This window comes from Podarcis gaigeae (assembly GCF_964106915.1).
Source record: "Podarcis gaigeae genome assembly, chromosome: 6".
NCBI lineage: Eukaryota > Metazoa > Chordata > Lepidosauria > Squamata > Lacertidae > Podarcis > Podarcis gaigeae.
The window spans coordinates 43,328,186-43,345,091 of record NC_139682.1 but is presented as its reverse complement, the minus strand read 5'-3'; the positions used below and the strand labels follow the sequence as shown (position 1 = coordinate 43,345,091).

Below are 16,906 nucleotides of genomic sequence, written 5' to 3'. Positions count from 1 at the left end.
ATCAGACGGGAGTTTAAGAAAGAATGGGCTCTTCTCAATGGATACCCGGACATGATGAAATAAGCTGTTCCGTGCAGAATCTTGTGCCAAATTAAGTAATTAGTCTCCAAGCTGCTGAAAAAAGGTCCATTGTCCTTGACGTCACAAGCTGGGATGGCTGCTCTTACAGCAGGGGTGGGGTGGGGAAGAAATGCAGCCCTCCAGACCTCTCTGCCAGGTCCTTAGGAGTCTCCTCAGGCCACACCCCTAGCTGGCCCTGCTTTGTATCTTGAGCATTTGCAGGAATGCATCCTCTAATAATGCCTCCTGCTTGTCTGTATGGAGGATAAAGGTAAAGGGACCCCTGACCTTTAGGTCCAGTTGTGACCGACTCTGGGGTTGCGGCGCTCATCTCGCTTTATTCGCCGAGGGAGCCGGTGTACAGCTTCCAGGTCATGTGGCCAGCATGACTAAGCCACTTCTGGCAAACCAGAGCAGCACACGGAAACACCGTTTATCTTCCCGCCCGAGCGGTACCTATTTATCTACTTGCACTTTGATGTGCTTTCGAACTGCTAGGTTGGCAGGAGCAGGGACCGAGCAACGGGAGCTCACCCCGTCGTGGGGATTCGAACCGCCAACCTTCTGATCGGCAAGTCCTAGGCTCTGTGGTTTAACCCACAGCGCCACCCGTGTCCTCATGGAGGATAAAGAGGGCTACAAATGTTTGTAGAATATAGCAGTACAAAAGTGAAATTTACATTTGGTTCCCCACCCATTTTGCCTCTGGCCAGGGCCAGAGCTTGTATGTGGCCCCTGAAAGGATGCCCATAAAGGGAACACAGCCCTCTGGCTGAAAAAGTTTCCCCACTCTGTCTAATGGGATAACACAGGTTATGGAACTGCCCTCATGCCACACCTGGGCTGCCCAGATTTCTTCTTCCACTGCAGCTTTTCACGCTCTATCCATCCAAGGGGGACCAACACAGAAAGGAGAGGCTGCAGAACTCCAGAAGGACACCTTGCACAATATTTTTGGGTAGCATGAACAGGACAATAAACCAAACCACAAGAACTGTCCATGTCCAAAGGATCATTTTAAAGGATGGTAGTGTACTGCAGATACTTATGACTCTACCCTCTCTGAACCTACAATATGATGGCGCTATCAGCAGACCCACAGGGTAAGAGAAACAAAGGGGCCCAGGCTGGAAATGTCACAATACATGGTACAACAGGGGCTTGTCAGACATCTCTCACCCCCCCCTTCCATGCACTAAGTGAGTGAATGAGTGAAAGGAGGACTGCATCTGCTAGCCCTCTTCCCACTGACCATGCCCTTCTGGGGCCTGCATGTAATAATGAGAGTCCTCCACATGTACAGCTGTGAATTTCTGTGGAAAAGAAATAGCCTATTTGCTAAAAGCAATTTTGTTGACATATATTTTAATTTGTTTTAGTGTAACTTTAATTACGGTTCGAAATACTTAAATACCTGTTTTAACATTGTATTTTAGCGACAATTTCCACATTTTTGTTTTTGGTAAACTGCAAGGGGGTTCTATTTACAATCAAATGGATTATAAATTTTGCTAATAAAACACCCTTCTCAGATTAAATGATTTTTATATGGCAAGGGGCCCTGGGGGCTGGTTAAAGGTACAGTTCGAAGACACACTTACTGCAGAGCAAGGCCAATAAATTCAGAAGGGCCAGCTTCTGCATAGGATTACACCAAGTCACTGGCACGGAATATATTAAGGAAATATGCCCCCAAATTGCCTTACCTTGACACAGACCCTCTTGCTTGACCTTGCGTACAGTATGTCTGTCCCATTCCCCATTTATTTCTCTCTGTTAGAATGCGCCCTTCCTGCCTCACAGGTGTGAACTTAGGTTATAAAATAAGACAGTAACTTTCAGTCCTGAAGCCTTTCTTCCCAAAAGAGCAGCTACTCCACCAAGATGAATGAAGCAGAGGTTCTCTCTAAACATACGTCTCCTCATGTGCTTTGTACACTTAAAAAGGTGGCTGCAGCTCAGGCACTTCCTGGACTTAATGCTACTACTTTTACAATGTATTCATTGATGTGATATGCTTTATTCCTGCAGGTTTTCCTGGCCTTATTAGCTGCCTTGGACATCTAATTAACATAAAGGTTGGATTGAAATAATTGTCATCATAATACTGCATGGCTGTCGTGTGCCTCTAAAACAAAGAGGTCGGCAGGTGAGGCACATTAAGTCCATGCAATAGTTTCTGCAGAGACATGCCAAATGCCACTTCATAAGTGAAAGCAAGATCTCTGGACTTGGGCAGATGAAGCTAGAGTAAGCTTGTCTTGAGTCAAACAGCAAAATGCAAGCAGGATCCCAACTCCCCAGAACCAGAGCCCTGTTCCCCACTGAGCACATACTCACCACCTCTGTGCCAGTAATGCTAGCAAGCAGTTCCGTAAGCTCCTCGCCAGAAAAATCATCGGATGAGGTAGAGAGGCCATGGACTGCCGCTCCAATGCTTCCAGTAGCAATCATGGATGGGGGATACATAGCAAATGTGTAATCTGCAAATTCAAGGAGGAAGAAGAGAGGGTGTCAGGAGAAAGGATGACACAAATTTTTTGCTCACTACAGCTTCCAGCAAAGGTGTGATAACAGCACCCCACAAACAAACACATTACCATGAAGGCCTTTCCTATTGTCCCTGAGAGGTCCTAGGTCTTCCCACCATCCAGCTACAGTATCTTAAAAGCAAGCAATCCATTAGCTTACATAAATAGTTTGCCAATAGAATATTATAAGCAGGTTTTCCAGGAGTGGCCTGGCCAATGGACAGGGGGAACACTGAAGTCCTCTTCAGGCATTTCTCATGTGAAGGAAGAAAGTGAGTTGAGAGGAGCTCCCACCCCCACCGTGTTGAGGTGTTAACTTCAGATGGACAAATGGATTTTACCATTCTATTTGGTGGGCTTACACATTGCATTCTCATTTAAATCAAACAAATACAGCACTCTGCAATGTTGTTGTACAAACTGTCCCAGCCCAAAAAACTATCAAGGGAGAGCCAATTACTTTAGTAGCCAAATGCTAGATGCTTCTGAGAGCAAAGTGCTGGGGTGGATGTGTCTTTAATATGCAATGTGGCAAATTTCAACAAGGAAACCTTATAAACAATAGTTTGCCTAATATTCATCATCCTTGCCTTTCAGTCATGAGAAACCAAAGAGGTCAAGGGTTCTAGTATCAATGGGAAAAAGCTGGGTCTCTCTAAAAAATGAGATCCTAAGAGGCCACTGATAATTTGTTTAGTATAGCTAGGGATAAAAATCAAGTTCTGTTTCATTTTAGCCTGTAATTTAACTATGCTCCACCATTCCAGGGAAGGTCACCTTTTGCAGGACATACCTGTAGCACACAATGCAATGAACGTCTGTGCATGCTTCTTCACCAAGTCCACCTTCTGCTGGGGAAGTGAGAGCCGCTGGAGAATATGATCCAAGAAGTCATTGGCTATCACTGACACTAGGTCCCACTTTAACTTCTCAAGGACTAAAAACTCCCAGTCCTGAATGAAAACACAAGAGAGTGTTAAAACAGAACGAGCCTTTTTGACCAACTTCAAACTACAAAACAACGGTGGTTCAAAAGAAACATGATGTATTTCGTAAGACATATCAACAAAAGGTTACAACAGCCAATGGTCGGGGATGCAAGGGACCTGCTTTGTTGGGATAGTCCTGTAGAGATAATATGGAATCTGCTAGCATTCATAAAGCTAGGAAGATATTGAAACCTGCTGCAAGACAGAGATCACACAGTGGCTTGATGTATTAGTCAAGAACTGCAGCTTGTACACTACTCCTTTCATAACTTCTGCTCTTGATTAACCACAGAATGCCATGTTGTCCTGACCCAGAACTATGGTTAGTTTAAACAAGCCAGCTTCAGCCACCGTGGTTTGTAACTGGCTTGTTTGAAAGTAACTGCAGTTAGTATAAACCTCAGTTTGCTTGCCTGGATGACACAACAAACAGGAGTTAAGTAAGAGTGGAGGCAAACATTTCTGAACTCCCCCTGGCCACTTGGCAGGACAGGAGAATGGCCAAACATGAGGCTCACTCTGTCCCAAACATGTCATACAGAACTATAGTGAGTGTGACATGAGAATGTGGCCAATTGCTCTCTGCCCTCTTCCGTCCTTTAGTTGGAACTGCAGGCAAGTATGCCTTCTGTTATTGCTTGTGGTATATGTTGACCACTCTTCCCCTCTACTCTCCTAAGGAATGAATTTACAGGTTTAAGTGGAAAGCAGAGCTATACAACATCCAAACCCACCAATGATTTGCCATCAGACACATCAAAATGGACTGGTGCACTAGCCCTGTGAAGAGCAAACTGCATTCTAGGCTAACATTCACCAGTCAATGATGCCCACAGAAACTCCATGATGCAAGGTGTGCATATGTATTTTAAAATTATTATTATTATAATTATTATGTTATAGATGTTCAGGTGCTTTTGGGGTCAGCAGCAAGGAAGCTGCCTTCCTCTTTTGCTTAAAATGGTATCCCATTTTTATCGCCTCCTTCCACTTGTAGCAATGCCAGTTCATGGCAGTTTCCAAACTGCTTTAGTTGTAGGAAGAAGCAAGCCTGGCAAATGGAAAGGGAACAGAGGAGCTGCAGCGCTTTGCTCGAAACAGCAAACATCCTTTTCCTGAACTTTCCCCTGACACTTCACAGGCTCAGTTTGGGTCACTTAAAAGAAAACAACCACCAACACAGAACAGAAAACTGAGCATGCCGGACAGCAGTGATGTTACATAACTACCACTGCAGTTCTTCAGAAAGCGACAGGGGACCTGAATGCTTGCATAGCTGTGAACAGAAAGCCCCCACCCCAAACACCCACTTTACCCCAGTTTCTCCCTGAGGAGGTGCCCCCGCTCCAACACCGCAAACTGCTAAATTCCTTAAGTTTAAAAGCTACGCAGAGATCTGACACAAAAACTATTTAAGGGAGAAATTGTGGCATTCTGCATGCACGTGTCTCCCCTCCCAATTTGCCCAATCAGCAGATTTTGTGCCTGAAGCCCAAACTGCATTCCAAACTCAAGGAAGCTGGATCCAAACAGAGTACATTGGAGTTAGATCCCATTTGCTTCAATGGGAACAAAGTTTTAAGCCATGACTAACAAGTCGTGTTGATTTTACTGCGACCCAAGGGCAACTAATTTACTCTGGATCAATCCCAGAGCGATTCAAGAGCAGTTTTGCATTTCTTCTGTATCAAAATCCCTGGAGAGGGGAAAAATACAGACCTGGACAACTTTTGTGGAATTTGCACGTGACCCTTTCTGAATCTTGGACAGGGCTAAACACACAACGTTCTGGAATATACTTTGCGCATGCCTGCCCTTGCTTTCTCATCAAGATTTTTTTTCTACATTTTTTCCATGGAACCCTTAGTTTACTTTCAATACCACAACTTCCTCTATAGACATTTCTCAATAGGCAGCTGATGAGGTGCATCAGGCCTCTAAAGCATCTCCAACTGGCTCTCTGGTTCTTGCCTGCCTTCACCACCCACTGCTCTCTCCCACCTTTCTCCAAAAGCTTGCAGTGGCAGCCACTAGGCCAGCTCCAGCCACCATGTTTTCTTACGATGCTACAGCTGCATGATCAGCCACTTGGAAGACATGGTGACCAGGACTGGGATAGCAGAAGCTACCGTGAGCCACAGATATATGGACAGTGCTACGTCACAGAGACGCCTCTTAAATTCTTTGTTTAAAATCCTGATTCTGAAGATGTCCCAAAGGCACTCTGACAGTGCAATTTTACACAATGCATTACTTTATGGAACAGATTCCCTCTTCACATCAAAAACAGCATATCCACACATCAAACTAGCAGAAAAAACTGCAGAAAGGGACAACTATCCCACATGCAGTTTGCCACCCAACCCACTCAGCAAGAGATAGTGAAACAGGGAGGAAAGGAGTCCACTGTGCAAATAGGAAACTTCAGTTGAATGTGCACTGTTGCCTCTTCTGCAAGAAAGGAAAGCTAAAGGTGCTATAATCCTTGGTGAAAACTGAAACAACTTCAAGCAGGACACTTCATAGCTTAGGGTACAGTCAGCACCCACAACCACATTACCAAGTTGAAAAAGAAGTGTGTGTACTGGGTAGCCTTAAGAAACAGAAGCTGCCTGGTTTTTGCAGGCAGATGAAAGAAGCAATAGAATCCTGAAGTAGCAGATGGACCATCAGGCTGCAGGCGGAGGGATGCCATTTTTTAAATGCTCTCCAATGTAAATATTCACCACAAATATTCTGCTCGAATATATGTGGTGCCTTTATAGATAAAAATACTAGTGTATCAGAAAGATCCTAAGTTATCCCTCTCTTATTGTTAGGCTTTGTTCCCTATTAGTAGGGAATGTTTTATATCGGGGAGCGTTAAAAATGTGACATGCACACAGTCTTTGTAACCTGAAGTGGAACAGTTCATTCTAGCACTTCATGTCCAGGGAAGTTCATAAAGAGCCAATCAATGCCCAACAGATTTCTAAAACACTGGGCAAGTTTTGTTGCTCCCCATGGTGATGATCTTTGGGAAGAAACAGTCTCTGATATCTATGGAGCAGTGCTAGGTGGACCAGATGGTTATTGAATGAACTTTGAAAGCTGATCCCATCAAGCCAAAGACCTTGTGACCTGTTGACATGAAATGCTCCTCTGGCCATCTCTGCAGCTAAATGTGCACGCAGCAAATTGGCTGAATGAATGAAGTGCAAGGCAACTTAGATAATACCCGTGGACGGAAACCCAGCTTCCTTCAAGTGGATAAATTCCTTGTTGCATCATTTCCTTCTGCTAAGAATAACTTCATCATGATCTTGAATGCTGAGCTGCTGTCAAGCCGGCATCCTCCTCTTCTGCAAGAGGAAATTGACCTACTGGGAAAGTGAGGCGGCTTTCCTTCCAGGAGCGGCTGAGGAGCAGGCTTGATGCTACATCCTGATAAGGCACCAGGATGTAGCCATTGTCCAAACGTTGATGGAAGACGCTTTCTCCTTCCTATCCCTGGATCACTCTCACTGCCCCGTTGTGAAAGTAGAGAAGCACGGGACATTATTAGCACACAGGAGGGAAGTAGCAGATCTCTGCGGTTGTGTAAGTGAAGCATTAACACTCTCAGTCCCAGGGGCAGATGCCACCCAAGCGTTACCCAAGGGAGCCACTGACCCTCAGTCACCTGAGAGTCCCTTCCTGAAGACCAGGTCTGGGATCAAGGGACAAATTCCCATCGCAACCTGGTCTCCTGGTTGTTCACCCACTGGCTTCTAATAACAGAAATCTTCTATTTTGTTTCTGCACTAGGCAATGCACAGCGACTCTGGGTTCATCTTGTGTTAAAGATCCACTTCCTAGCATGTGTGATGCCTTTAAATAGAGAAACCCACCTTTTCTTCTTACTCCTGGAGACAGGCAGCTGTAGCTCACAACCAGAAATATGGCCACAATACATACTTTTCCAATGGGCAAAGGTGGCCAGTCTCAAAACATTGAAAGCTTGGCCTAAGAACATTGCCTAGTCTGGACTCCTAACTGAAGTGGGAGGAAGCTGAGTCAAGAGGAACCTTCTCATTCTTCTTACAACTATTTTCTTGCTCTATAGTACCCAATGAGCAGAATCTTCGTCTTAGCAACAATGGTTGTACTTGGCTATCTGTTGCTTCCACAACATCCCCCATCTTTACAGGTTCAAAGGAGTATTAACAGCCCGGAGTAGCTGGGGCAACCCAGCCAGATGGGTGGCATATTGTTATTATTGCTGTTGTTATTGTTATTATTAACCAGTCAGATATCAAGATGAATTAGAGGCATTCGTGAGTGAACAGGAACTGCTTTAATGGCCCATCCTACAAGATTAGGAGCAAAGGTACAGACAAGTATGAAATTTAAATTCACAGCAGACCTAGATACCTTGCTAGAGAAACTTTTGAACACTAACGGGGCAGAACCTCCCCACCCCCATGAACAGGTAGTACAGCGGTAGCCAACATGGTGCCCTCCAGATGTTCTGTACTACAACACCCATCATCCCTGTTCATCAGCCTTCTGGCTGGGGCAAAACATCTGGAGGGCACTACATTGACTAGCCCCGGCCTATTAAAACCCAGTAATGCTTTCTGTACAAGCAAACCCGCAACCACCTAGCCTGTACCAAAAAGGAAGGCCCATGGAAGCCATGGGGATTCCCCTGCTTGCATCTGCATTAAGAAAAATCCTAACTGCTCTGACATCATATCTCTGTTCTTCTCTACCCACACATTCTAATTTGTCAGACAGGGTCATTCACAGATCATCTCAGCCTCCTTTCAGAAAATTCCAACCAGGTGGTGATTACCAATGTTCGCCTCTATAGGCAACCTTTCTGAAAGAACATCTGGCACACTGAGTGACATGCACTGCAGTCAAAAAGTGGCTGTATATATAAAGCCAGATTTTAAGATATTTAAATCAGATTGCAAAAAATTAACTGCATAAGCCTAGCCCCACAACCTGTGGGTTGAGATGTAGCTGCCACTGTTGCACAAAACATGGCAGACTGAATGCTACTCTGCTAGCGGGAGCCAGGGTAGGGTCCTGAAACTGAGCGTTACAGGGGTGGGATAAGGCTGGATCCCAAGCAATTCCATTCTCATGAAAGGGGCCTGGCATGGGGCCCTCAATTGTGCGAGTCTAGAGATGGTGCAGCAAAAAATGAAAGACAGCCTGCCTCCTTTTGCCCTGGTCAGCAGAAGCAGCAGAGCTTTGGATGTGGTGGCCCCCCACATTTCCAATTTAGGCTTAGGATCGTTCTGCCTGGATTTCAGTTACATTAAGTATCATCTAAAACACACACACACAATATAAAATGGTATCTGAATGTAATACAAACAAACACATTAAAAGGCTACACTCATCATCTTTTAAAAGTAAATCCACCACACTTTATCAAGAATATTATTAACCTACGTCTCTATTAAGAATGACCCAAGAACAAAACACTGTACTTTGGAAATCAAAAGTTTAAACATGACCCAATGGGCCATGCATTACATTTATTATTATGCAAATTGTGAATATTTACCCCCAGACTTTCAAGCATAATTTCCAGCCCTTGCTTAAGAGAATATGGCCATACCTTGAGAACAGAGCATCCTGCCCATACTTATGGAAGCTCTACTGAAGAAGTACCATTATCCATAGGATACATTTATGCCTGTTCATCATGCTATTGATTCACAACTAGACCTGCTACTGGGAATGGCAATACTGCTATAATGTCTGCACTTCAACAATGACCGTTCAGTTCGGTAAATCAGATTTTGCTACCTCTGCAAAATTCAGTGTTTGTCCCAAACATTCCAGGGCAGCCAACATCAAAGGGACAGTGCAAACAGTTACTGGATTCAGAGTAGAGTGTTCTGTCCCAAACAGAATTGGTTAGCTAGTGTGTCCTCCTCAAACACTGCATCCTGCACGATTCCTTGCTCATTGCAAGAGAATATGAGAGGGGCACAGGCTTCTTTCAAATATAAATTGTGCATTGGAAACAAACCTAGTTAAATGGGATGAGTGAAATCTCAGGTGAACTGTGCATACAAAATAATCAACAGCTGAGTTATTACGATGGGGACATAATCAAGAATAGAAAAATGGTGGTTCCCACAGGCATGGAAAAGCATCACGTCTACTTGGGTGTAGCAGGAGAAAGGAAACATATAGGATGCATGGAAAACAGCAACTAGAGTACCAATCCATGATTCAGTGACAGCGAAAGTAGGCCTGTGGAAACAGGGAGAAGGAATCTTGTAAATGAAGAGGAAGAAACAGCTTACCAAAACTTCACGCGGGGTAATGGAATTGTCTGTGTAAATGCAGAGTTTCTCCACTGTTAAAGGCATGGTTTCTCGCAGCTTGGAGGCCAGGAGCATACACACAGCCCCAAGAAGCTGCAAGTGGTTTTTGCGGGTGGGGACACAGGACAGGTAACGGTCCACGTAATTCATGGCCAAGGGGAAAACCTCTTCTTCGCACTTCTGTTCCTCACAAACCTGACAAAAACAACAAAAGAGAGGGTTTATAAATAAAACAGTCATCCACTGTGGCCTCTGTATGAAGGTTTCAAAAATAGTTGCTATCCAAGTGCAAAGATAATGCAAGACAAACTTAGTGACTTCACTGAGCTATACTATCTTTTCTGTAAAATGGGAATAGTTCCCTTCTCCATAAGAACCTGTAAAAACACATAAAAGTTGACACAATCAAGACACTCAGGTACTGTAATTTTCAGTTCTTTAGAGAAGGATTCGTAGCATTTTCTAACAGAAAATATCCATGTCATATGGTGATTTTATTATATTAACTACTTAAACCATGCTGTTGTAGCACTCAGATTTATTGATTTATATTTTACCTCTTTATTTTTCTCGAAGAGACAGTGAGGCAATTTACTGCTCTGCAAAATAGGCATATTAACAAACCAACTTAGTAAGCCTCTCTTTTTATTAATCATAACCTCACCTTTCCACCAAACAAAGTCAAGGGAACTAACAACATTAATAAAAACAACAACAGAACAATTCCTGGAGCATTTACTTAGCAGAGGCATTGAGCACCCTCAGATTCAATATATTCAAGTTTCATGTACGGAGTACAGAAGTCCAAATGTTTCAGATTTTGAATATAGTGAGGAATTGGGGTTTGAAAATGATGGTAGCAGCTCACACACAATGAGTAAGAGCCCAATCATTCAGACCCATCTTATCCCAAATTTCTCTGGCTGCAAAACAATATGAGCCCAACCTTCAACCTCTTAAGACTTGTGCCATTGATTTGACTGGTGCTTGCCCAAAGGAAGCCATCAGATGAAGACAGTACTGTATTAACTAAGACCTTTCTCCTCAAATGCAAACCAAAAAAAACTTCTGACTTCCAGTCCCTTATTCAGACCACTGGCTAGACTGTTACCAAGGCGCTGCCCACACTGAATTAAGTCAGCTTAGTAAATGAAACACTGAGGTTTCTCCTTTTGCAGAAGCCCATTTTTCTTTGCTGGCAGTTTTCCTATATCGTATGAGGCACTTTTTGTATGGATTTGCTGCCATTTTTGCTTCATCATTTTTCTTTAAGTGACACTGAAGCAATTTACACTTCTGTAAAATGGGTGCAATAAAGGAGGAACTTTCTAAGATTTTGATATTAACTTCAGTCATCCGTTTTAAATACCTATGAAATTAAAAAAAAAAAAATAGCCCAGCCCTACAAATAAACCAACAAAATTTCACACTTCAAAAACCAAAAACTATTAGTCTACTTGCCTACAAGGACAGCCTAAAAAGTGTGCTGTGGGGAATCAATTACTTTCTATAGAGGCCACTCTTACCTGCCACAGGCAATTGGCAAAGCTACTTTTTACAAGCCTGAATTTATTAACTTCCTGACACACAGGACAAATGTATTTATTCTGAATACTTTTCAAAAGCAATCGTTTGCAGGGAGGAGGGGAGGGGAAATATGCATCCTCCAGCACTTTTGTCTCTTAAAGAAACCAATTGCAAGGCAAGCATAACAGCCCTGTTTCCCACAGGCTCTTCAACAAGTGCTGCTCTCTCCATTTCCAAGTCGGGGAAAGCTTTGCCTGTTGAACTTCTACCTGCTGCAAAGCAGTGCAACCTGAATAAAGGCAGCGAACCTACCCCAGTTCCATTTCTGATACTAACCCACAACATTTATTTGCCTGACATGCGGAGCAAACCTTTACCCGACTTTTACTTTTGATGCAATACGTTTAAAATAGCCCCCCCCCCCCAAGGTGGAGATGATCTTAGTATTTGTGTCACCCTGTACTCGCTGCCTCCCTTGCCGCTGCCTCTTCATCCTGGCCCTCGTTTTGTCAATTTGTAGATTTTAACTGCGGGGAGATTAATCAACCCCATGATCTTGCGCACGAACCGGGCGAGCGACTGGCGACCCCTAGAGGTCACGTTGCACACTGTGGAGGAAAGGTGCATGCCAGGGTGCTTTTGAACTGCCCCTGCACCGAAAGACAGAACCGGAGGGGGACACGCAGGCCTCTTGGAGCTCTGCTTCAGTCATTCCCATCCACGCTCATCACGACCCACCGGTCTCTCTCCAACCCAGGCAAGCTGGCCCACGCACCCGCCTGTTTTAAGACGCATCGGTTCCGGTTATAATACGTCTTCGATCCCCCTCACCTACTGCTCCAAAACGTCCCCCCACCCGGTTTTCAGAAGAGGTTGAATCCCCCACCCTGGCTCTCCCGCCGGATCCAGCCGATCGCAAGGCCTCAATCCAACGCGCACTTCACCTAGGGGCGCCAGTTCCATTGAACTGCACGAGATTTACTCCAGAGTAAGCACGCCCAGGATCGGGCTGTGATCCTAGACGTCCTCGCCCAGGGCAATCCAGAGAGCCTTACTCCAGAGTAAACCCGGCCTTAATGGGAAGTAAGGGAAAGGGTGTCGTGCGAGCCGGGATCTGATCCCGCGAGCGGAAGGGACGCCGCAGGGCATGAGGGGGAGGGGGGGCGACGGGATCCCGGCACAGACCTCCAACATCCAAAAAGCCAACATCTTCCGCATGTAGGGCTGGATCTCCTTCTGCACGCACTGGAAATAGGAGACCCGGGGGCTGTAGCGCTCTTCCTGACTCAGGAGGTTCTGCAGGACCCGGCGGTCCCTTAGCAGCTGCGGATCCCGCTTGGCCCGGATCACCCCCTCCACGCACAGCAGTTCCATGTGTCCGGATCCGGGGATGGGAGGAACGGAGGAGCGGAGAGGATCCGAAGTGCCGGTGGGGGAATCCGGCTGCTGCAAGGCGGGGAGCTCGGAGGGAGGGAGGGGAGGGCTCTCTCGCGCTCGCAGCCCGGGAGCAGGCTGGATCACCCAGCGGCAGCACCGAGCCCAGCAAAGCAGCCTCCCCTCCCCCTGGCTAGGCTCCTCCAGGCTCCCGGCTGCAGAGAGGCGAATGAATGTGCGGCGGCGAGAGCTGCGGAGAGGCGGAGTCGGGGCCCGGATCCTCCTCCTCCTCGGGAAGGTGGAAGGAGGAGGTCTGGTCTGCTAGGCTGACTGATGCCTCCCTCCAGGCCACGCGAGGCAGCTGCCATCATAGGGGAGGAGAGACCTCCTTGCCACTCCACCCCTGCAAACTTTCTTTCCCCCCTACCAGAATGTTCTTTGCAGCAGAGGCTTTCAGATCTGCAAACCCCCCCCCCCCCTTTCTCCATTGTCATTTCATGACCTCTTGCTCCTTACGCTCCGGCTTCCTCCTGACAAGCCAGGGGCATATTCTATTCCTAGGGCTCACGCAGTGCGCGCTTGGCAGGGAGAGGAATGCCGCCAGGCATTGTTGCGCATCGCTTTGCCATATGAATGGAGGAAGCGCCGTCCTGCAGAATGGCAAGGCGCAACATCCGTTTCCAAGGAAGGGCCTTGAGGACGGCTCTGTCTGCAATAGCCCCGCCGCCTGCTGTTGGTTCCAAAGACGGGGTTCCCACGAATAGGATTACGTCCCTGTGGAATCCCAGATCTCTCAATGGCTCCGCATTGCCATGCTATCTTGCAATACTCCCATTGCATTCTGCAGCTGCTGTTTTGCCTCTTTTCAAGGCTGTGAGAAAAAAAGAGGCTGTAAATTGGTAGTGGTGCAATGGCTAAATGTTTGCAGCTACAAAAAGCAAAAACAACAGAAAATACTGTGATAGCCTCTGGCATCTTTATCAGCAATGTAGCCAATTTGCTGGTTTAGGGAAACAAAAAGCAGAATCTATGCAGGGAAGGGGATCTTGTTCTCAGAGATATGTAGGGCCAGATTATGACCTTTAGGGGCCCTAAGCACTGAAAATATTACGGTGCCCCCCATATGTAATGCAAAATAAAATCTAAACTAAAATGAAATGAAATGAAAGTTTAAAAATCCCATAAATTTATTGCAGCATATGACAGGATCTGATTTCCTTGTACAGGTGCACCAACACACACACAATTTTGCACCCCTGCTTTGCTGGTTCCCTATGCACAAACTGGGTCTGCCTATTGGGTAATCCAGCACTGGTTATATGTGGTGTCCAAATAAGTGGGTTACCAGATGTTCCCGGGGACAGTCCCCGGATTTGTGAATAAGTCTACAGACAAATTCCATCCGCGGAATGTCCCCGGATTTCATCTAATGTCCCTGGGAAACACAGCAGGGCAGTCTCAGCAGCTCAGAGCAGTTGGCTCTGGCTGGCTTCAGGAGCTGCTCAGAAGTCCCCATATGATGGTGGTGCGGGGGCTCTAAGATGCAGCTTCCGGGCTACCTCCACCTTCCCTGACCCCAGCAACTCAGCTGTGAAGGGAGGCTTCATGCTGCCTATCGGAGCAGCCTCCCAACTCCTACTTGCATGCAAGCAGGAGCGGGGCAGGGATCTCTCAGGCAATGGGAAGCCTCCCTTCCCAGCTGAGGAATCCCCACCCCCTCCTGCTTGCACGCAAGTAGGAATGGGATTGGGGCTGCTCCGATGGGAAGGGAGGCATTGCGCTGCCCGAGCCTCACCGCTGCTGCTCTTGGCCCTCCTCAAGCCTTCCATGCCTGATCCACCGTGCACCACCAAAGAACCAACAACTCAGGGGCTGCCCAGGCTCATGGAGAAAGGAGATAGAAACCTCGGAGGAAGGGGAAATGTGGCGGTTGAGGTCAAGGTGGCAGCCGCCCCTCTGCCACTGCCATCACTGCAGCATCAACATCCTGAATGTGTAGTATTTATGTATTTATTTAGAGTGTCCCCAGATTCATTGGAAAAAACAGGTAACCTTACTATGGCTATGTACTCATTACTAGCTTAAAGCACAAGTCTTTCATTTTCTCAATTCAGATTGAAGCTGGTTTCGGGGGGAATGCATCAAAATACAGTGGATGTATACACATTGCACTAGCCCCTGCTGCTAGTGTTGAAGTCATGTATATGTGATGCTACCCATAGCCCATATCCTGTTGTTCATTGACAAATGCTGTTTGATGTGTTTCCCTTCAAACCAGATTCCATCCAATTTGAAAACATAATCCATAATCACTGCAGTTAAGCTGAAGTGTGAGACAGTCATTGTGCATGCACAGATGAACAGGAGTTTGTAGGGTGGGTGGTAGTGTTTTTTTGCTTGCAGGTGCAGGGAAACTAAACAGGTAAGGCATACCAGGCAGCGACACCTCTGCTCCTCTGTGGCAGTGGCGTAGCATGGGTTGTCAGCACCCGGGGCAAGGCAAGTAATTTGCACCCCCTAACCCGTGGATTTGCGCCCCCTAACCCTAACCCCCCAGATGTTGCGCCCGGTGTGGCCGGCCCCCCCTGCACCCTCCACGCTACGCCACTGCTCTGTGGTGTGTACAGCAATGTGCAAATGTGTAACTTGCAACATAGCAGATGGAAATTACCTTGCTGTGCTTGAAGCTGCTAGTGTGCACATAGTCAGTATTTCATAAGAAACAAGATGAACACAGGATAGACATGGAGTGTGGCTAATGTCATGTGTGCATTGCTTGCAAACCAGTAGTGGGATTCCACTGGATACAGAGTAATACACAGTCTAAGAAGCATGGCATAGTTCATTCGAAGCTAGTTCATTCAGAAACAAGTGTGATGAAATAAACATGACTTATTTGCATTTATGTTTGGGACACTGCTTTCCATTGCTTATACATGGCTGCTTACAGCAGATTTATGAAGCACCTTTTCAGCACTAATACAATTGTTTTTTAGTTAGGGTAACCATCTCTGCATAGTGCAGTACTGCACACAAGATTCTAAATTTCCAGAGATATAGTCATGTTACCTATCTCTTGAAACAAAAGCAGAAAAGAATCTTATGGTATTATATTATAGTTTTCTGTAATGGCATTATGATACTAAGCATTTTATTCTCAACCCTTTCCCTAAGCATCTCTAACACAAAATTTGCCTGTTTAACAATTGCTGCCCAATGAGTTGATGCTTTCATTGACTATGTCCCAAGGTCTTTTTCCTGAGAAGTCACATCCTGTTCTGATCCCATCAGCCTATACTGTATTTTAAGTTGCTCCCCCATGTGCATACACTACATTATAATGAAACCTGCCATTATTTGCCATTTTGTTGCTCATTATCCAAATTGGAGAGATCCTTTTGAAGTAGATCACAGTCTACTTGGATTTTCACCATCTGCAAACTTGACTGCTTCCCCAGCTCCAGATCATTTATAAATATTAAATAGCACCAGTCCTCAGCACAGATCCTTGACACATTGCTCTTTATTTCTCTCCCATTGTTCATTTCTACCACTAAGGAGGGGTCCACTGATTATGGGGCAAATTCCAGAACAGTAACCATTGTAGCAGCAAAAGGATTTGCCTGCCTTAGAGGACAATCACTTCTAAGAAACAAATAGTTGTCCTGTGGCACTACCTTTCATATGCAATGTAATGAATTGCTTTACTGTGGCACTAGCTTTCACATGCATTAGCCTGCTTCCTTAGACAAAGTATTTCTTGAAAATGAAGAGGACAGGTTTAGAAGACTGAACAGACCTTGAATACTAGAGCACTAAACATATGAATAGCTGTAGGAGAGAGAGAGAGGAGGTTTCTAGGACAGAACTAACCACCTTTGTACTGAATAAAGCCAACTGGCAGCATCTTCTGGACCTAATAACATTTGCTATGCAATCAAATCAAAATCAAATCAAATCAAAATCAAAGACCCTGATGTTGGGAAAGATGGAGGGCACAAGGAGAAGGGGACGACAGAGGACGAGATGGTTGGACGGTGTTCTTGAAGCTACAAACATGAGTCTGACCAAACTGCAGAAGGCAGTGGAAGACAGGAGTGCCTGGCGTGCT

At 45.7% G+C, this 16,906-nt stretch overlaps 1 protein-coding gene across 3 annotated transcripts in view; it reads right to left on the bottom strand.

The window, feature by feature from the left end:
- The window catches only part of CCND3 (cyclin D3), an 82,706-nt gene that overhangs the window by 7,359 nt on the left and 58,441 nt on the right, over positions 1–16,906 (bottom strand). For 2 of the 3 annotated variants that reach the window (XM_083745098.1, XM_083745097.1), the window contains exons 3-5: positions 9,874–10,089; positions 3,385–3,544; positions 2,401–2,543 (exon numbers count right to left, since the gene is read on the bottom strand). In XM_083745098.1, coding sequence (XP_083601224.1) covers positions 2,401–2,543; positions 3,385–3,544; positions 9,874–10,089 — 519 coding nt within the window. Of the gene's footprint in view, positions 1–2,400; positions 2,544–3,384; positions 3,545–9,873; positions 10,090–12,606; positions 13,450–16,906 lie in introns of those variants that run through there. The other variant, XM_083745096.1, reaches the window with a different exon arrangement.